This window comes from Xylocopa sonorina, chromosome 6 (assembly GCF_050948175.1).
Source record: "Xylocopa sonorina isolate GNS202 chromosome 6, iyXylSono1_principal, whole genome shotgun sequence".
NCBI classification, from domain to species: Eukaryota; Metazoa; Arthropoda; class Insecta; order Hymenoptera; family Apidae; genus Xylocopa; species Xylocopa sonorina.
Window position 1 is genome coordinate 7071595 of NC_135198.1, and position 22287 is coordinate 7093881.

General features: G+C 35.2%; 4 protein-coding genes and 1 long non-coding RNA gene across 5 annotated transcripts in view; 4 read left to right on the top strand and 1 right to left on the bottom strand.

The window, feature by feature from the left end:
• Positions 1–13092, top strand: part of LOC143424879 (uncharacterized) — a 48071-nt gene extending 34979 nt beyond the window's left edge. Inside the window, exons 4-9 of the mRNA XM_076897238.1 lie at positions 7592–7856; positions 8054–8223; positions 8978–12307; positions 12416–12461; positions 12565–12759; positions 12925–13092. Of these exons, the coding sequence (XP_076753353.1) occupies positions 7592–7856; positions 8054–8223; positions 8978–12307; positions 12416–12461; positions 12565–12759; positions 12925–12954 (4036 nt within the window). The 3' untranslated portion in view covers positions 12955–13092. The remainder of the gene's footprint in view (positions 1–7591; positions 7857–8053; positions 8224–8977; positions 12308–12415; positions 12462–12564; positions 12760–12924) is intronic.
• LOC143424754 (uncharacterized) lies at positions 2544–3407 on the top strand. The gene is made up of 2 exons (XR_013101964.1): positions 2544–2652; positions 3219–3407. It is a non-coding gene; the product is annotated as an uncharacterized LOC143424754 (long non-coding RNA).
• Positions 6129–7080, top strand: LOC143424450 (uncharacterized). Its single transcript, XM_076896506.1, has 3 exons — positions 6129–6215; positions 6345–6460; positions 6852–7080. The coding sequence occupies exons 1-3, from the start codon at positions 6129–6131 to the stop codon at positions 6958–6960; spliced, it is 312 nt and encodes a 103-aa protein (XP_076752621.1). The 3' UTR covers positions 6961–7080.
• Positions 13093–13525: 433 nt separating the features above from the next.
• LOC143424711 (inositol-tetrakisphosphate 1-kinase) lies at positions 13526–15514 on the top strand. Its single transcript, XM_076896966.1, has 5 exons — positions 13526–13673; positions 13832–13930; positions 13997–14138; positions 14255–14391; positions 14462–15514. Exons 1-5 carry the CDS (start codon positions 13563–13565, stop codon positions 15047–15049), a joined length of 1077 nt encoding a protein of 358 aa, XP_076753081.1. The 5' UTR covers positions 13526–13562; the 3' UTR covers positions 15050–15514.
• Positions 15515–17836: 2322 nt separating this feature from the next.
• Positions 17837–21573, bottom strand: Crn (pre-mRNA splicing factor crn). Its single transcript, XM_076896907.1, has 14 exons — positions 21538–21573; positions 21363–21452; positions 21123–21283; positions 20849–21045; positions 20473–20774; positions 20281–20395; positions 19997–20172; positions 19838–19938; positions 19637–19748; positions 19431–19577; positions 19263–19339; positions 19062–19179; positions 18236–18496; positions 17837–18150 (listed from the first exon to the last, which is right to left on the bottom strand). Exons 1-14 carry the CDS (start codon positions 21571–21573, stop codon positions 17989–17991), a joined length of 2055 nt encoding a protein of 684 aa, XP_076753022.1. The 3' UTR covers positions 17837–17988.
• Between the last annotated feature and the right edge of the window lie 714 nt (positions 21574–22287).

Here is a 22287-nt window from a genome sequence, read left to right on the forward strand (position 1 = left end):
ATTATTTTTCTTTTTTTTTCTTTAATCTCGAATAAATAAGGGAAAAAACCGTACGTATAAACTGTTATTGATAAGATGTTCGAGCGCGCCATTCTGATTTTCTTCTCGCCATTTTCTTTATTGTTTTTTTTTGTTCGTTCTTTCTAGTTTTGCGAAATCGCGAAATCTTTTTCGTAAGACTCGTCTGGTGGTTATCCGAAAACACACGACAAGGGGGAGGGGGGGAGAAGGGGGTCTGGGCAAAGGAGGGAGGGTGAGCGTCGTTCTTATCCAGTCATTCATAAAACGGATCGATATATCCGATTGTGTAACGTCCACTTTCGCCTTTAGTTAATCGCTAGACTTTAAGTGAGAGGGCCTTTTGGTTTTCATTTCGCCGATGAAAAAAGAAAATAACGCCCGTCAAATAGGAACCATACACTCGCTATTGTCTAAAAACGTTAAAAGAAGAAAAGAGATAAAAAGGAATGCGAATAAAAGATGAAGGGAAAGAGACGGAACGAAATGAAACGAAAAGCCGAGAAAAATGCAAGCATATACATTATTGTTCTTTAGCTGGCGCGCCCGAGGTTCCTCTTGCGAATTGTCCGCGTTTGACGAGAAGACCGCTCGGGACGCATGGCATTGCTCCTTTTGTATATAATTGTACAAAACGGATTGGCACAATAGGCGAAGAATGGAGCGGCGAAATCGGTAAATCGCGAAACGATCACGCGCCGCTGAACTCAAGTTCTCCCACTTTAAACCTCGTGCCCATCTACTACAAGTAAGATTATCGCGAGTTGCTCTCGAGCGTTAAACTTATCGATGTATATATGTGTATAGTATTAAGGAACATTACACACATGTACGGTATAGACTGATAAATCTGACGTTGAAGAGTAACTTGCGATAGTTTTAGTTTCGAGTTGACGCGTACCAGTTGGACATGTTCGAATTTCCGGCGGAACTCGATGTCACGTCGTTTCACTTTGGTCAGCGGCGCTCTTTTTTTCGAAACACACGGTGCTTCGGGACGTTGCGAAACGCAATCGAAGCACTCGATGTGTAGAGGCTATCTGCGTTAGCGTAAGCTCGTGTACTATGGAGCGTTGAGCAAAATTGATAAGAGGAGTGAGAATCAGCTGATCGATGAGTCCACGAAGCAAACAAGATGGAAATAAGAGTTGAGTAATGCGAGAAAACGAGAGTGAAAGAGGGAGGGGACCGAGGAGAGCACAATACATCGTAGCAATACTTACAGAGGCTGTACGTGATATTTTTTAATCTCTCGGGGCAAGGTAGCTTTTACCTTTCGACGTCGAAGTTGATTCTGGCACTCGTTCAAAGGGATTACAATTTTTATCCCGTTTTGTAAAAATGAATTTCATAGAAAATGAAAGAACAAAAAAAAGCAGTTGTCGGGTTCATTACGCAGATACCTCTTGATGTTGTTTCCCGTTCTTTTTGTTCATATCATGCAATGCTGCGGGTACATACTGCGTACTCTCTTTTTGTCTGAAATATGCGATTCCTTTCATGATACATTGTTGAAAATCGATTTGTTGCAAAAGAACCGTAATTCTTCACTCTATATATACTGCCTACCTTAGTTTATTTGTCCTAACTGAATATTTTCAACGTTCAACAAAAATGATACTTTGAACCACTAGAATATACCACATGATCTGTAAAATAGTTAGGACAAATATCGTAGATTGTTCCTAGAATCTTGCAAAGCACATACGATACTTTAAGTCTGCTTAAGAAATGAAAGACACGTGGATTTCGAAAGACTTCGAATGAAAAGGGTATTTTAGCTAAGGAAGGCAGTAGACATTTGGTGCACATAGATCGATCTTCTGAAATGATCGTCCGAGTGTCGATCGTTTGCTCTTTTTGCTGTCCGTTTCGCTGTCTTTCGCATTGTTCGCGCGCGATCGTTTTAACGCTTGCTCAATTTCCGAAACTATTTTTGGACGACGTTTTGCGGAACACGAAGAAGATAATCGGTTCGAATGAAACGCGTTTATTGTTCTCTCAGATGGTGTGTGCGTGTATGCGTTGGTCTTCAACCGAATATAGCAGATTTTCTCTTTTTTCTGTTTTTCATTATCATAGGTCGACCGGATGAGCGAAATTGGGGATGCAGAAAGGAAACGGATGTTTCGTTTCGCAGCAATAGCAATATTAATAGTGATTGTTACACTTGGACAATTGTAGCGTTTGAAAATTCACGCCCTGTTCTCCATCGCATATTGCATTCGTCCAATTTCATTATCTATAACCAAAACCGAGTTTATTTTCGTTAGATAATTATGTTCTTTATTCGTAATTCTTACGAAGCATTAAGAACGCGCGATCTTTGTTCACGAGACGAAATAATGAAGGACAAAAATAAACGAATCATTACGAGCAGAGTGTGTTTCTCACAGCTGTAAGCGTGTTCGTTCTGTTTGATTTTATCTGTCGATTCTCTCTCATTATAGGCTACACAACAGAAGTACACAGGAAAGCGGAAGTAACGAATTAAATACGTCGAATAGCAATTGTAGTAGTGGATAATGAAATTTTCTAGTATACCATACCTCGAGGAACGCGTAAACACTGTACTGTTTATCGTATGTATGCAACATGCAGAAGCAAAAATATATGTGTTGATGTGTAACAATGGTACGTGCTCTTCATTGTCACCAAGTATATCGAATCCTTTCCGAAGATCAATCTGTACGTTAACCGTTAGAAATTCTAATTTTAGTGATTATTTTTATATAGTTATATTCGTATAACACTTTATTTCCATCATCGGACCCCAATTTTATTTTTATATCGAAACTTCATTATATTTTCTAATTTTCCAATTGAGTAAACCTATATGATCCTTAAGATCTATCTCGCCAACGCCTATATAGAGTAGACGCAAAAAGGCCTGCAAGTTCCATATATTTAAAGACATTTATTTTTTCATAGAAGGTTAAAAGTACCAAGGCCGAAATCAGTGAATAAGTAAGACTGCGTTACGATTTATATTTAGCCCTTAACATTTTTAATAACATTGATATTTTAATGGAAACAAAATTTCTCATTTACCATATACAACAATTGCTTTCTCAAACCAAAAAAGGTATTTTACTCATTCATATTAACGTATTACACGTGATCTTAAAATTCACTTCTTAAAGTAAAGTCTACCCCAAAAAATGACGAATAATACGACTTCGGCCGTGTTCAATTTTCAGCGTTACGCACGTGACATTCATAACCTCCTTCGTGCCGAGCCTTCATCTTTACCCGCGCCATCGCGCATAAAACACTTTCACCCGGCCGGAAGCGGTGGGATCATAAGTTCCGGCGTGGTCTGCGGGAAAATTGACGGCGTATCGAGCGTATTGATCGGTACGTTGCCAAAAGTGCATGCAACGTTGTAGCCCGGTCACAGGGAACAGTCGGCGGGGCTCTCCAGGCGGGCTTCGCCAGGCGGGCGGCACTTCCTGAACTTTAAAAATCAATGCCAATGTTCAGCTGGTACGATAGCTGGGCCAAAGAGAGAGAAACAGTGTCCGACGCCGGGGCGGGAAGGAACGAGACGGGACGAAAGCAGCAAAACCGGCATATTGATCCGTCTTTTCCAGACGGCTCGAATGCCAGCCACGCTTCGCTGTCTGCGCAACCGAAGAGATCCCGCGCGCTTAAAGCGGATAGCCATCCCGTCGACGAGAGAGGTTAATGTTTTACGCGCGCGCGCGGCAACCTCACGCACGCGGTCAACAGTGTATTCCCATTGGTTTCCTGGGTAATATGTATGTATACATTAGGTTGTAACACGTGAAACGCGGTGAAAACGCATCGGCACAGCTGAAAGATCGTCATCGAACTTCAAAGGTCGCTGCACATTTTAAAAATTTTTAATTGTACCGACACCCTCGGTATAATTGTTTTAATCACCTCAACTATGCATCTTTCTGTCATCTCTCTGCTGTTCCTCACCAATTTGTGGAAGTTTAGCATGATCAAGCATTGGTACCGCAAATGCATGATCATTCTAAGAAAGAAATACTTTAGATGGGATATGTTAGCTATAAGGCGGACAATGTACTAGTTCATTTCCTGAAATGTTGGTTTTTTGCAGTTGTGTCATTGTACTTCCGTGACAGTAACACAGAGGTGGAGGGAAACCTGTTCACCGTGGATAGGATGATTCACGCGGAGATGAGCATTAAACAGGAATTTCGATGTTAATAACTCTCTTTTCCGTATGTTGTCAATAATAGTACGTGACAATTTGTGGAACACGTGAGTGGCGGACCTTCGAATTCCAGAGTGCGCAGATTAAATCTTTTGCGTATCAAAAATCATGCCTCTATAATTCTCGGAACTTAGATACGGAGAAAGGTATGCGGAAAGAAATTCATGATACTTTATAATCGAAATTCGACGAAAGATGAATGTAAAATTTGTACACCTGGCTATGAGTGTCGTATAACGAGAAATTAGTGACCTCATTCTGTCTCTATCATAGTTTTCTCAAATCTTATCGTGCACAAGTACATTTATTCTCGCAAGAATTCAAGAACCGCATAAAACGCCGATGACCGTACCAGGATCGATTGGATTTTGCTGCTCGTGTAACGGGAAGAAAAGAGGAACGAATTAAAGATAAAAAAAAGCGTGGAAGAAAAGCGCGGCTGCGTGAATGACGACTCGAATCGATCGGTTGCCCGCAACTTTTCACCAGCGACCAGGATTTTTCCCATTGCGCCGGATTCTCCCTCGTTCCGTTCATTAATTATACATACATGGACTCGTGTATATCGCAGTTATGTCCAAACCCCGTGCACGTTATATAGGATCTGATTAAAAGTTGGATCAATTCGCACGTGGCCGTGTTTAAAAGATTTTAATCTCATTGTCATAACTCATTGTTTGCTATTTTCCGTATCTCGCTATAGCTTACACTTTAATGTCCTATTTGCAAACTACTGTTCAGCCACGAACTTGTGAACGTAAAATAGCTACATTATAGAGTAACAGAGGGAAAATCAATTATTTTGACAATTATCTTTATTTAAATTCACTATAAGTGATTATAAATATAAATAATTGTGTAACATATTACAGCTCTCATAAATCTATACAATTGCTGGGTGAAAAAAAATGTGTAATCGTTTGTAAATTAATTCTGACGTAAGAATTTCGAAACTTTTCTTATGCAAAAGTCGGAGGAGTTCTCACATGGACGCGATGCGTACAGCACGGGTAAAGTGGCTCCGGTCTCACGGCAAGGTGACTCACCCTGGGTAATGTAACATCGTGGAGTGATCCATCGACTTTAAAGGACGTCTCGCGAATTACGTAGCTTTGACGTACCGCTATTGATCACGAACGTTCCACGTGTGTGAGTAGCTATGTATTAAAGCGGAAAGTCTGTTGGGGGGATGCATCGACGTCACCCTCCACGATTTTCCTATTACGATTTTACGCGGAACCGTCCCGCGTTCCCTCGTGTAGGTCTGCAGGTGTGGCGAACCGATCGATTCTAGTCGATTTAAAGTTCATATGGAACGAGCAGCAAAATAAATAATAGCGTGCACCTTTAATAATGCTCTCGAGCATTATTTAATCCAAGTAGTACGTAACGGGATTTCATACGAATCAATTAAGCTAAACGATTAAATTATTAACTAGACTTTCCATTAATCGAGAATTCTTTTAATTGTAGAATTAAGAATGGACGTCTTCAACGTTATACGAGTTGGGTCTTACATTGTTGCTCGCATGTAGAGATATAAGGCGAATGGAAAGTTGGAACGTGGTCAGTTTTGGCTGTGAGTTTTTTTTTTGTGAGTAATTAAATTTAATAGTAGCCAATATCTTTTTACTTAACCACGAGTTAAATAAAATTCCTTTCTTTAGTTGTGCGATTATAAGTTTTTCTCAGCGTGATTTGTCTAATCATTAAAATCTCTTCTTCTCTAAATAGAGAAGAAGCTGTTAATGCCAGTTTCTTTGATATAATCGTTAATTATTAAGAATATACATTGCATTGTACGACTTTTCACACACTCGTTTGTGTAACATGATTACAAATATAATATTATTCGTTTGATTAAAAAAAATTAATTCATATATGATTAGAAATGTTTACATATATGGATTTACAGAAATTTCTGTATCAAAAATGCGCGCTTGAAGATTCGAGAAGCCTCAGAAGAATCGTGAAAGTTTTAATTATAAAAGTAATTGTAAAAGTTTTAATGGAATTTTAAGAGATACAAATCTCTTGATCCTACATTAACCCTCCCGTTTCTTATCTACAGTCAAATATGGTGAATTAATGAAAATACTTGTAAGAAGCGGCTAACAAGAGAACATTTTCTATTACGTGCCCACGTTGTTTATACATTATTCAAGTGATTGAGAATTTCGAAACAATCCCTGGAAACACCAACTCCGATTTTTCTATCGCTGGATACGAATACAGGTGATAAATATTAATGGTGTTCTCTGCTGGAATTGTGTTATTTAACTCTATGAAATATTTTGAATTTTTAGGCAGACAGCTTTTGAAATTGTTCTTGTCCTACGTTTTCGAGATTTAACTTTAAAATTCACTTAAACTTTGGACCCGCAGACTCCAAACGCTTCCCAACTATCGTCCTCTACACTTGCTAAAGAGTATTCTTTGAACGCTTCCTGCATGTTTCCATACAAATATACATACTTGCAAATATTTGCAAGTATTCTCAGAAATGTATGTTAATCTATTTTTCTTTTGCTTTCCTGTAACTTGATGATTATTTTAACTCATTAGACTTTAAGTTGCAGTTAATTTAATTTAGGATAAGTAACGCGCTGAAAATTATTCGAACCAGCGCATGCAGGAGCTTTGTTTGCCTTTCTTCTTTTTCTTTAATTGAAAGAGAGCAAGAGAGGACCGTGCGCTCTATGATAATGCAATTTTTTCGTAAATTTCGCGATTAACGGAGAATCGATGACGGAGGAAAGAAGCGGCTCCCTTTAAGGATCGATATTATGCCACATATACATAGATAGACACATCTTGGCGTAGCCAAGGAACGTGGAATACTCGGCGACGTAATGCACGGGTCGGTTTGATTTTCTGCTTGGCCCGTGAAAGAGGTGGAAGCTCGAGGGCAACCACCCCTGTTCGAAAGAAATTCATAACTTTATTGTCATCGGTTCTTGAACTTGCCTTGCTGAACAGCCGCGTGTTTTATTTCTCCTCTTCCGTTATTTCGCGACACGCCACATCCTTCTCTTCTTTTTTCATGGTACGTTGTCGATGCCAATTATTTCTGGCAACACTTTTTGAATACGAAAGATCTTGCTTCTGTTATTCTATTTTATTCTTTTGTTGTTTTGCGAATAAAAGAATTAAGATCTAGCGATTGTACAATCGTTATGAACATTCTATTACCATCTCTAGTTAAAATAAACGTTGAATTCAATAATAAAAATGTAAATCATACACGAGACGCATCCAATTACTTTTTTCGATATTAATTTTGATGTATAAACGGTGAAAACGTTTAAAAATATTTTCGATATTTGCAAATACATGTTATGAATACGATAACTTCTTTTGTTGCAGGAAGAATCACGATGTTTTAGAATACCTCGATTTGAGCACGGATCGGGCCGTCGGTTTACCTCCGTTTTGTTACTCGAGAATGGACTCGCACTCGCAATCGGCACGCGATTGTTATTGCAAAACTCGCGTGCCAATAACGCGGCAAAGGGAAGAAATTCACTCGACAAGAAATCGTGTCAGAGATTCCAAATGCTCCGTTCCAAAGACCGTCAGGAGTACCAAAAGGGTTCCTCTAACTCCGGCGAAGATTATCAACAGCGAACAGGTGCGATACGGTATTATTATGTTTAAAAAATTTCATATATATTAAACGGATACCTACTTGTAAGCTTGCAATGCGTTTAGCGAATTTTTCTTGTATATCCATGATATTATTTGGATGATAGAGAACGCCTAGATGATGGAGTGAGGGTTTGGACAGCAAATGTTCCCATACCTCATTATTTATTGCTTCGTTTCCAGCCTGACAGCAAGGGATCCACCGTATCGCTTCCGGTTTCTCCTCCGTTTCTTAGCCCAGAAACGACCGCAGCAATCGAAGACGTGGAAAAGTTGGTGAAAGATGCGCAGATTCGGCTGAAAGAAATAAGTATGGTCACTGATTCTGGCCGCCTTAAAAAATCTTCAATCGTGTAAGCTTTTTATTTATATATTATCTGTAATAAATATTTATAAATAGTTCAAACGATGAAACACAATATTTAGAATAGCGTCAACGTTAGAGAATTAATCGAGAGTGTACGTGTTATTTTTAAAATTATGAAACGTACTTTATTATTTATAAGCAAGTTAATTATAATATACAAATTATAATATTAGTCTTAACACGTAATTGTGTTATATAGACCTGAAAATAATGGAAGGGTTAAAGGATGATAATATAGTTCAGTAGTTCTCAACCAATGGTATGTAAATAATTTATGCTATTTATAAGTTATGTTCGATTTTTTATTGTAGTTGAATTAGAAAAACGTTGGCCAAAACTTTGCTATGATCTTTCCCATTTTAAAATAAAACCTTCTAGTCTCTAAATAATGTATCATAATCAGACATATTTATGTAAAACGTGATTTGAGAAGCGCTGATACAAAGGGTGTGTATTTTGAACATGTATCTAACTTTAAAAAAAGAACTTTCTATAATAACTCATCGAAATTGCGTCAACGGCAATTGATATGCCATAAACTATAAATATTTTTTAATTTATTACACTGCCATTAGCATATTATTATACCTTCGTCAATATTTTATTATAAAATTTAATAATATCCTTAGGCGACTAAATTCTTTCACACTATTCATCTACTCAAACTTTCCTATAGACATATTTATCTCTTTTCTATATTTTTACCAGAATAAATGTATATAATGTACAACTTGTTTCAGATATCCGAACGAGACGCTTCTCGACGATGAAAATGATCAATTATTATATATTCGTGAGCGCGTTGCGCATAAATTTCAAGAAGCGAACGACTGGATCGATACCAGCTTCGTTGGTCGTAAGAGCCGACAATTTTCAACCAAGGAATGTACTACGATCAAGCCAAGAAGAACTATCGATCTGTCCGCTCCGAAATTCAAACTCTCCGACGATCCATACAAAGAATATTCGCGGCAAAGGGACATCGACGCAGCTGAAATGACGGAAGAAAGAGGAAACGACGAGCAGACGTGTCCTTCGAAGCAGGAATCTGAGAAGAACAAGAAAATCGATACGTGCTCGGTTCAGATGGGTCCATCGTTGACCATCAGAGGAGAATTAATCACTCAAAATTTGGGCAACGTCCATATTTCACCGGACCCCTCCTTTGTACGAGAAACCCAAAATGTTGCGACTTACGTGGTGTGCCATGATTTTTGCAGAAAAACCGAATCTCCAAGGCGTAAGGAGAAAGTTGTGAAGATACTAGAGAGTGATAATGACGCCAAGTCGATGAATGGCAAATTTAAGAAAAGGAACGGCAAAGATCGCGATGAATTGGATTCTGAAGAGAAATCGGACAAAGTTTTGAAAGAGTCTGGTGATGTTTTGATGGAAGAAAATAATAAAAAATTGATTCAAAACGAAGAAGAAATAATAGTATTTAAAGCAGAGGAGCAATTGGTAATGAATGTTGAGACTGAAGAAAACATAGGCACAGCTATTTCAGTAGACCTAGATACTAAATGCGATAATGAAAAATTAGAAGAACCCACAGAGAAATCGATCCAAAATGGGCAGGAAGAAACAAATAAATCGAAAATAAAAATAGTTTCCAAAAGCGAACAGAAACAGGTACGGTTTGCTTTGCAAACTTTGGAAACGGAAGACCCCGAGGATCACATCGAATTGCAAAACGAAGGAGAAAATGGTGTCAAAAAATCTTCGAGGCTTGTCCAAGAATTGGTAAGTCCACAAATCCCAACAAAAGATAGCATCGAACAATCTAACGAACGTTCTCCGTCTTTGAACAACGCTTTGCATGGAAATGTTCCATTGTCGAGCAAAGAAATAGAAGAGACGCATATGATTAACAAAAAAAGGCACAAAGAAATTTGTGAGGAGCGTGAAACGGAGAAGGATAAACGATATAAATGTATAGATCAACGTTTCACGAGTATCGTTAAAACATATTGCAATTTAAGTGAAGAGAAATCCAATTCAAAGAATCACAGCTGTACTATTTCTTCAGGTGCGACTTCTTCGGAGGAGGATTCAGATGACGAGCTTTACAATTTCTACGAACCTTCCATAAACGAATTGGACAACATTCTAGCTGCATACGATAAAGTAATCGATAATGTTGTTCGATCCACGAAAACCATCGACAAGTTCTTATTGCGACCGGAAGTTGAAGAATATCTCGTAGAAGATACTACAAGAACGATAATTAATAGAAAATCCTTGAACAGGCCATTGAACAGGCGAAAAGTTGAGGCAACAACAATAGACAATTTATATCATTTGGGAAGAAATAAAGAAAAACAGGATTCGAAATGGGGAATAAAAAATCCACCGCTTAAAAAGCAGGGATTTAGTCAAATGGAACAAATTAAAGCCACCGTCAAAGAAACATCCGTACCATTAAAAAGGAATTTGCTCGTAAAAAAGGATAATGACTGCAGGAAAAAATGTGTCGCTTCTAAAACCGTAGAAAAAATTCCAATACGATCAAATTTACGAACGAAAGATCGTTTGGGTGCTTATAGAAAATTTCCAATTGAAGAAACCACGGAATCGAGCGACAACACTGATGAATATAATACAAACACGGGATTAAAAGAAATAAGACAAATTCATCCTCTCAAGAGGCGTTTAATTCAAGCGGGAAATAATGGCTCGAGTCTGGCAACTTCCTCGACGTGTCCTTTATCTTCCAGCACGGACACGAAAACAGCTAATGAGACCAAGATGTCGGAAGAAGTTTCAAAATCGCAAATTAACGACGATTTTAATGGGAAAGCAACGAATTTGAGATTAAACGCGATGGAGAAAGAAGATGGGAAAAAAAATAATTTAGATTGCACGAAACTGCACGAGCATGTTTTAAAGGAATTTCTTTCGGAAGTGAAAGGCGCGGAGCATTTGATTGCGTGCGTACTTCGAGAAGAAACGCGGTTTATAGAGGATAAAATTAAAAATATGTTCGACGTTAATGAGATCGTGTCTTTGATGGTGAAAAGCTTGATGGAGAGTTTGAAGGGTGCCGCGACGAATACTAGGAGCCTGGAGTTGTTCATTGCAGAAGATACAGCGAGAAATAATGCGACCTCCACGGATATTCAAACGGCGCAAATTGTGGAAGTTGAAAAATCGGAGGTCGGGTCTGGGAAACAAAATTTAAGATTAGAAACTGTGGCTGATGAAGAGGAGAATTCAAACGTTACTGAAAGAATTATAGAAAAAACTATTTCAGACAGTAGATCTGATAAAACTAAAAATGATATCGTTAATGGACAGGTTTCTGGTTTGGAAAGTCAATCCTCAGAAGGGAGTAATAAGAATGTATCTCCATCGATGAAAGAAAATTCTGAAAGTGGAACGATATCTAAAATAAATTCTGATACTGAATTTCTAAAGGAAAATTCTAGTATGAAAAATGTTGAAGTTGATGATAAAAGAAATGAATCTGAAAAAGATAATAACTGCGCTTCTAAGAAAGATCAAAGTTTAGGAACGAAACAATGTGGCGGTGAATATAATAAAGATGGAAATTCAAATAATATATCACAGGACGCGAATGATAAAATAATCTTACGGGACAAGAATATCCCCATGGAAGAAATGAATAAAGTATTAACGAAACTAACGAATGAAGAAAGTGAAAATCTGGCTCGCGAAGACACTAGAGCATTAATTAAAACACTGCCATTAGCTAACGACGCACTTTCTGCATTACGAAAAGAGAAATCCACAGTGTTACGTTCGAATAAGAACAGTAGTAATCACTTTTCACAGGCTTCGTCGTCTGATTCCTTGCACGATTGCGTATCTCTTCGATCTTCCTCGAAGAATAATACGGAACTTTCACAAGAAATGAACGAACGTAAACAGACATCAGAAACGGAGAACGCTGTTGGTGGTAGAGTAATAACTATGAATAATTCCTGTTTCGATAGTGTGTTTCAAAAGGAAAAGATTTTATCGGACGTGTACGATGAAGTAAATAAAAAATTCTTTTCTTCTACGTGCCTTGATACAAATTATTCGAGTGTGCTTAATCAAAATTATAGGTAAAAGAAATAACTGATTACTTAAAAAGAAGCGTGCATAAAATTATTTTTAAGTCTCAAGATTGTATTATTAATTGATATCTTCAGAAGTTGTATGTTTTTTTACAGACTATCTAACACCATTTCAACGATATCCTCGATAGAATCGAATAAGGTAAAAGACTAAAATAATTTCAGCTTAAAAGCCTAATAGATTAATATTAAAATTACGCTCCCCTAAAAGTTCTTCGCATTGGAATAGCATTTTTATATTTTAGATTGAAATTTCATCGGATATAGCTTCGCATTCGGAAGGAGAACTATATGTACCGAGTTCCGGTTCATATTCTATCGGAGAAGTTCGAATTTTGACAAAAAAGCCGGCTGACGGAGAAAACGCGAACAATTTTCATGATAATACTAGTATTTTCGTAACAAAAAAGATGTTGACCTCTTGGAATGAATCATCGATGGTAAAATAATCATTTTTATAAAACATTCATCATAGTACTTACAATTTTCGGAGCCAACGTTAAATCATTTAAATCTCAATATCGTTATATTATGAAATAGCTTTATCACGCGATCTGTTTTGTGAAATCTGTACTGTTTACAACATTTAATCGATCCTTTTTTAGTCGCTCGTACAAAGCATGGGAGAAATTTAGAATTGCTGATTTGATGCAAAACATGTTATGCAAGATATATCAAGGTGATCTATACATCGCAAAAAACGCAATTGAAGATGCAACAACGTCGGTGACATATTCAATAATATCTATGTTTTTTTCAAAGGAACGCTAAACGAATGATGAGAAATAACATTGAGTAAATATATAGACAGAACAATAATCATAAATAATTTTACGTATTGGGATATTAAAATATATGCTTTGTGTAATCGAATATAAACAATAGAATGTGCTTGTCACTATTATATCGCCAACCTGTGATTATTTATTATATTTTTTAAAATAAATTACCATAACTCTGTTTGTGTAAAAAGTTTTATAGGGGCATAAATGCTTTATACACCCAACGTGTAAAATGTATACGAATAGGGAGAACGCAATAATACTGTGAAGGATGTTTTTTTAAAACGTACCAAACATAACCTTACGATTCGATAAAAATATGAAGTTAATTGATACGAGATATTTGTAGATTACGCGTTGATCGGGTTCCAGCTTATTTAAGTGAACTATTGAAATAATGCGCTATATACGCGCTTTAGTGGATAAAAATTATATTTAACGTAGGAAAAGAGCGTGAAAAGATGTGCGACAAGTATGTCATTGGTTATTCAATATCCGAGAAAAAGCGACAGAAATCGAACTGGAATGATTTTTATAATGTCTGCGAATCCGAAGGATTTCTACTAAAAATGGTAAAGAATTTTTAAATGCTCTTTCAATCATTATTACAAACTTATATCCTAGAATCTGTTATGTTAAAGTAAGGTTATGTATATGTAAATTTTGTCATACTGCTTTCTATTTAGTTTTCAGTGTTTAGTAAAATATATTTCATTGATTCTTATTTCAGATCGATATAAACTCTGATCTTGAACTTCAGGGACCATTTCATGTTTTTATATACAAAATGACAGATAAACTAGCGCATGCCGAGTGTGGCGATGAAAATGTATGATATAATCTTTCATATATCGGTTACAATCAACCATGTTCTAACGATTAATTTGTATTTCAGGCCAAAGCAATCATTTCAAGAATAAAAGAATACTTCTGCCAACATCCTGAAATAATAGTTATCGATCCTTTGGACAATATTAGAATTTTAATAAATCGTTACAAATCTTATGAAATCTTACAAGAAAGCTTACTACTTGATGGTAAATAAAATTAAAGCAATATGTTTATTAATAAAGAGTTTATTAGAGTATGAGTCTTAGCAAAAATCTATCAAATTTATAATAATAATTTATTGATTTTATCTTGTATTTTTTAGAAGTGTTTACTCCAAGATTTGTAGAAATTAAAAATAAGGATACCATTGAGAATATCTCTCTGTTAAAAATGACAGGTATTAAGTTCCCATTTCTTTGTAAACCACTTGTCGCTCAGGGTTCCAATGATGCGCATAAGGTATTTTAATTATTCGAAACAATAAGCATATTAAGCGACAATTTTAATGACAAATATATATTTCTCACAGATGATGGTGATTTTTAATGAGGAGGGTGTGAAAGATTGTCAGCCTCCTTGTGTGGCTCAAGAATTTATCAACCACAATGCGATTCTTTACAAAATATACATAGTTGGAGAAAACTTTCATGTAGTTGAGAGACCTAGTTTCAAGAACTTTTACGAAGAAGACTGTACCGCATTGAACACAATATTTTTTAGTTCTCACGATATTTGTAAGAGCAGCTCGAAATCTAAATGGTCGATTCTATCGGAAGAAGACATTCCCTTAACCGTAAAACCGAAAACTGAAATACTAGAAAAGATCGTTAAGAGAGCTACAGAACTCTTTGGACTTTGTCTGGTTGGCGTAGATGTTGTTGTCGAGAATCATACCGGAAAATATGCGATAATAGATGTAAATATGTTCCCGGGATACGATAGTTATCCTAATTTTTTTGAACAGCTAATAACCTGCATTAAGAAATTGATGACTGAACACAGAAATTCACAGCAGCATTCTAAAAACTATACGCTGAAAAAATGTTTGAGCGACGATTTAGATTCTGGTTTCGAGAGTGACGAAAAAAAGAAATCTTCTACAAAGACGAATAAATAATATAACTAAAAAATAAATTAAGGGGATGGATTACTACATCAAAATTGCTATTCTACTTTCACTATATTGTAACAAGTACAAAGTGATATAATTTGAAGAATCAATGTATGTATATCCTTCGTTTTATATTAGCTTCATTTATTTCTGCTGTCACAGGTACATGAAATCTGTTATAGCGGATTTGCGTTTTATATCCAGAATTATTTACTTCACTTTGATCATTTCTAATTTTCCTACACATGTCATCTAACTGTTGGGGGGGGAACAATCAATTTTGTTTATCACTTATATTGAAATTAAAATTTTGGAAAATTGTGGACTCTGAAAAGTAGAAGATGCAAAAAGAAAATTAACAATATTAATTATATTAATGTTAGGCAGTTAATTGCTATAATAAACTAAATTACTAATCATTGATCATTTTATATTGCTACTACTAACAATAAAGTACTTTTAATTTTTTAATTTCTGATTGATAACGGTATATTATTATTAAACTTATAAAACATTTTATTATTTATAAGTAAATTAATTATAATATTAATCTGAAGACGTAATTGGATCATATAAACTTGAACATGTGAGGATTAAGTAAATATTGTTTTCATCTTACTATTCAAATTTTGATTTATGACAAAACTCCTTTTATGATATATTTTCAACTTAAAAAGAAGAGATCAATTAAGTAACTTCATTAAAAAGTTAATGATTAAACACAGAGATTAATAATGTTTCACAATAGCATTCTATAAGTTATACACTGTAAAAGCATTTTGGCAATATAATTTAGCTTTTGGTTCCGAAAGTGACGAGAAAAGAAAAGTATTCTACAAAGATGAATAAATAATACAACAAACAAATAAAATTAAGGGGATAAATAACTATATGAAAATTGATATTCCAGTTCACTATATCGTAATAAGTACAAAGTGATATAATTTGTATATCCTTCTTTTTATACTGGCTTCATTTATTCCTGCCATCAAGAGTACTTGAAACTGCTATAGCAGATCTGCGTTTAATGTCCAGAATTACTTGCTTTCTTTCGACTATTTTTAGTTTTTATATTCATGGCATGTAGTTGTTGCAAGGAAAACTTAATTTTGTTTACCATTTATACCGAAATCTTTTTATAAATTAACCCATTGTGGTAAGAAACGCATGACTACCAAAGAATATTTTGTACTTTTCACTTGTATACTATATTTGCATAAATGGTTGAATAAAACATGTCTGGGATTAATACGTTCTTTAGAGCTTGAAAGAAGTCTCTTGCGGTACGCCCTTTCTGACAGAGCATAGGAAATGCAAGTATCGAAATCGAGTGAAGTAACAATGTAATTCATTATTGTCTTTCTATCGACACTTCTTTTCAGCTCTGAATTATATATAATGTACGTTTATATTTACATTTTCATTGTGAAGTCTAGAACTGTACATTAAAATTACTATAAAAATATTTAAAACATTATTAAAGGGTTACTGAATACTCTTAATTCAATATTCAAATGACACTTTTGTGTCGAATTTTTTATTTCATTCTAACATGCAAAAATAATTATCATAATTACTATATACTAATATCAAAATAATACTATTGAGTAACTGGTGGTGTCATCTCTGTAAAAAGTGCTCAAACTGGTCGCACATTTTTATCGACAGTGAAGTGAACTACTGAAAACTGGTGGCACCATCTTTGTAAAAAGTGCTGAAACTGGTCGGATATTTTTATCGACAGTGAAGTGAACTACTGAACTAGTATCTACTATAATTAAACTTATGAAATTTTATTTTAAATAAATTTAAATAAAACTAACTTATGGTAGCCATTGGCATCTAATGACTTATTATATTAATTTTAATACCAGAGCGAAGGAAATGCAAGTATCGAAATTGAGTGAAATAACGATGTAATTCTCTCTGCCTTTCTGTTGACACTTCTTTCAAGCTCTGAATTATATATACTGTACGTTTATAAATTTACATTTTCATTGTGAATTCTAAAACTGTACATTAACATTACACATTAGAAATATTGCAGTAAATTATTAACCCTTTGCGCTCGACGACTTTTTCGGTCGGACGGCGCAGTAACTCGAGACGATTTCGCGCGTAAATGAATTTATATAAAAATTAACATACGTGGAAGTGTTATATTTTGATATATCATCTATGTTTACAGTTTGAGAAATATAATTATCGGAGTTCTGTAGCTGCGTTTGGTGTGATATTTTACATAAACACTCACCAAGGTATTCTGAATTGCAAGAATCTTGTGGGTCATCGCTGCTACTTCTGGATTCACTGATGTCTATTACTCTAATTTTTCTATTTCTCGTACCCGATACTACATCACTCGATACTACATACAATTCAAAGTCAAACTCGCGTTAAAACTTTCAACACGAGTAGTGGAAAACTTCGCAATACGTGGGCTTGCTACGATCGTCGAAACTGTACTGAAGCTAGACACGTCGTATTCAAGACTACAGTCGTAGAGAAATTCTACGTCACAATGTCACTTTCCAACCGAAAACATAAACAGCCTAAGGGACCTATTCTCGAACGAATACTTCGCTTCTATCAACTGGAGATAACGAAATTCAATATAAACAGAGACTGTCGCTTCTCGCTCGTCGCTCGAGTTGCCACGCGAAACATTGTGACGAGCGAGAGTCGCCGTTCGAGCGCAAAAGATTAAAGGGTGACTGAATACCCATGCAAAAATAATTACCATAAATACTATATAGTAATATGAAGGCTATTTTCAGAACATTACAAAAAATATAATATATAAATATAGTTTAATATTTCAAAGTTGATATTAATAGATTCAGAACCAACTCACTTATTTATATACAAATTACAAAAAGGCAAACGTTAAGTTTATTTACAAAAGAAATAAACAGTCTTTAATATTAAATAACTTTTTAACTATTTTATTCTGATTGAGCGTTAACGTTCTGATTACCTTCATTTTTTTCATACATCTCTTTTTGTTTCATCCAAGCCTTGGCAGATGCCAAAAATTTAAGATTTGGCCTTTGTGATTCATCTTCTGGGAAAACAAAATCAAATACTTCCTCCCAACCGTCATCACTCTAAGGGCAGAAATGATAAATAGAAAAAGCAAATGATTTTTAACGACAAGAATGATGAAATATAATAAAATATAAATATTTTTACCCCGTCCTCCCCAACAACACGCCTCCTGCGTTTGATCCTTCGGGGCATTTTCTCCATAATTTTCGTTCGAGTTTCATCATCCCCTTTTTCATTCTCGAAATCTCTCCATGCTTCTAGAAGCAGCGCTCTGCTTTCTTTATCTCCGTTCGATCTAAGCGCGTCGTTTCCACGTTCAAAGATTCTTCTCGCCAAAACAATATTATCAACACCATCTTCGGATGTTGAATTTGCCAATTCAAATTTCGCGTATGCAATCCAAACCTAAATAAATAAATTACGAAATAACTTATTATGATTATGTATTCTATATTTAACTCTTACTTATGCACACGTATTCTTGGCATCGCAATAATACGTCGTAATCGGTGATCGCTCGTATTTGTTGCGTGTATTTTCTTAATTATAAATCAATGGGAAATTTTAAAAGAACTTATGCAGCTCTCTTTAAGTCTTAGCAAAAGTATAACTATCTAAGAAAGTTTCATCAAATTCAAAGACAATCTTTGCTTTAGGTATTTTGAGACACTTTGAAAAATTGTCAGATCGAATATTTTAACTAATTAGTATAGATTTATATATTATATTCTAGAGGACAAAGATCTGCTTGGTCAGGAGCATATTTTCGTTAGCGGTGTGTGTTTACTGACTAGACTGATTAACGCAATTAGTTGATGGCAGGCACGTCTTCGGGCGTGACTGATACCGTAATGTGATCTATGTGTTTTTCCTTGCGGTATTATTTACCTCTTCCATATCACAAGTCATTAAAAGATGTTTCTATCAAAACCACATCGGTAGAATTACATTAAATTACAGTTAAACTTACTTTAACGTGAAGCGTACGTTCCAGCAGTCTTTCGAACAATTGCCTCGCATTTTCCGTTTCGTCTTGCGATATTTCAAAATCAATGTATGATTTCCATAGCAGTTCAGGCATGTCCAATCTACGATTTACAGTAATATCGCAATACAGAATTGTAACGAAATGAATATAAATATAAATTAATCATTTGTAAGTATCTTTTACCTAGGCTGTGATATAGCTAATTCATAAATAGCTCGTGCTCGTTCTACGTCGCCTAACAATGTTTCTAATTCTGCAAACTGTTGGCAAATATGTTTGTGATTAGTTTACTTTTAATATTATAAGGCGAATGATAAATTTCTATGTGTTTCTATGGTACATTTTACATACTTTCATCCATGTAGTACAATTTTCTGGGCCAAATTCGAGAAATTTTTCATATAAAATTCTACATCTATCGAATTCTCTTAACTGTATTTCTAAATCGATATATCCACGATATAATTTATCTCTGGGGCAAACACCTAATGCCATACCCTACAATTAAACAAAACAATGTTTGCTTTTAAAAGAAATACTTTTATTTTCATACTTACTAATGTTTTTCTAGCTGCTGTTAAGTTCTTTTGCCGTATCTCAAAATACGCATAAAGTAACCACATTTTGGAAAAAGTAAAATGTTTGTGAGGAATTAATTCTATGCAAGCCCTAAAAAATATGGACACATTAATTGAATTATCATACTTTATGCACGTAAGTAAAAAAAAAAATAGTTACTATATTTTTTTTAACCACACCTATAAACTTGTCGACATCTTTCTATATCTTCGGTATCAAGTTCTTCAAAAAGGGCATAATTTATCCACAAATAAATATATCTCCTCCAAAATTGCTTTTCCTACAACATTATAATATCAGAAATACATTCAATTAAACAAAATAATCATAATCCTTACTTTGGTTGGAGGCACATTAGCTATTGCACGTTCATAAGTTTCCCTAATAATATCTACGTTTCCTTCCGACTCTACTAATCTCAAATAGTCAAACCAGGCATCATAATTGGAAGGATTTTCTTTCACTTCTTGCTCATATTGATATTTTCGTTTGCTCACAATTACATCTTCGATACCTACAAGTCGTATAATGAAATATTAAGAGTTTGATAAGTTATTTTGCATTCCTCACTTTCTAGTTAACGATAGCGTATACTCGCTATCGTAAATTTGTGTTATTGTACCTGAACGATCTCCGTACTTTTTCTCATGAATCGTATACGCTTTGTAAATTTCTTGCGTTTTCTCTTTTGGAATATGGTCCAATGCATATTTATAAATTACCCTCGCCCGATCGTGCTATAATAAAAATATCGTATGTAACTAACAACCATAATATGTACTATACAACTCGATAAAACATAGTTACTATTTACTTCTCTTTGCCCTTCTTCAAATTTTGCGAATGCAATAAATAATCTTTCATCCAAATTTTCGTCACCATAGAAATTAATGGCACGTTCGTATACATTACGAGCTCCATTAATGAAGCCATGAGACTCTTCAAATCGTGCATATTTTATCCAGTGTTTAACATCAGGATGAACCATCACGAAACGTTCATAAATTTGTCTAGCCCTCTGTATTTCTTTGTACCTCAATTCAAATTTAATATAAGTTTGCCAAGCTTGTTCATCTGGTTCCCATTCCATCCATCTCTCGAATACCTGACGTGCTCCTAGATAAATCATTCGATATATAATACATTTTTACTATTTCGTTCTGGATTAAAAATATAAAGAGGAAATTTACCAGCGATATTTTCTAACATCTCTTCCATATAAGTGTATTTGTACCAAAATTGATTTGCTCTAGGTAATATAGTAACAGCTCGATCCCATAAATTTCTAGCATGATTCACTTGACGATTTCGCATTTCCATTTCAGTATATTTAAGCCATAACGTAATATTTCTGTGGTCAACATCTAAAGCACGTTCGTATATAGATCTGAAATTTGTAAGTGTAAAACTTTAAAACCTAATCCCCCTACATCAAATTAAGATAGAGCAATGCAGATATTATACCGTGCTCTTTGTATCTGCTTCTGACTTTCTTCCCATTGAGCATACTTTATCCAATTTGAAATAACCATGCGATTTTTACGAATATTATCTTCGAAAGCTTTACGCTTCCGATGCTGATAATCAGCCAACTCATGAGGATCAGAGATTTTTTGCTTCGGCGGCTAGAAGACATATAAATGTATCATATTCGATTTCATTTACAAATAATAAATAAGAGAGAATATAGAATATGTAATATACCGGTGGTAATATTTCAAGATCTCTTTCTTTGGCCTCCCGTAAAAGTTGCTCCGCCGTTATCTGAATCTCGGCAGGTGCTTTGTTTTTCACCTGAAGTAAGATACATCGTTTAAATGATTTTAAGTAAAGTAAACAGTTATTTCATATACATAGATGGAATATAAAAATTACATACTTTTGCCACTTTGGGCATTTTCTGTGACTTCTCCATGGTGCGCGAATTAACTGATCTCGATATACAAACAAATAGTATACACGATACTATTTGCAATAAGTAGTTTAGACGCTTCGTTCAGTTAAAAACTAAAACAACGTTACGTTTTAAACACTGCACAAATCAGACATCGACCGAAGAGGTTATGTGGCAGTAACGTGTACACAATGCGCACGCAATGTCACATTGTACACAGTTACTTTAATCTTTCTCTAATACTGGATTTTAATCGTAGAAAATGGTTTGATTATCAGATTTACAGTATCAATTTCACAGGTATCGCGCGACGTATCGCGTTAGATGGAAAATAATATTTTGATCCAAGATAGCGTGGAGTAAAAAAAATGATTGGTAAGTTTCTCGCGATTCGATTGGCAGGATTGGTGGTACGCGCGAACCTGATAGTATTTTGAATAGAATGCGCAGGATAGGAGATACGCGTGACATAAAGGTAATCGGTAGTTGGATTTGTCGCGGGTATTTAGAAGGTGGCGAGATGCAAGAGAGTTCGGTAATCGAGCGAAAAGTGTTAAAAAAATGAGCGTGGAATATCGATAGGAGCGAGAATTGATTGGTTAATCGAAGGTAATTGTTTGGTAAGGAGCGGAGGCGCGTGACTGCTGGTTTCGATAGTGACGTTTCTGCGTTGGTGACGTTCGCACGGGAAACGTTTAGTCGTGATCGCAAATAGCTGGAATAACAATGCTCGTA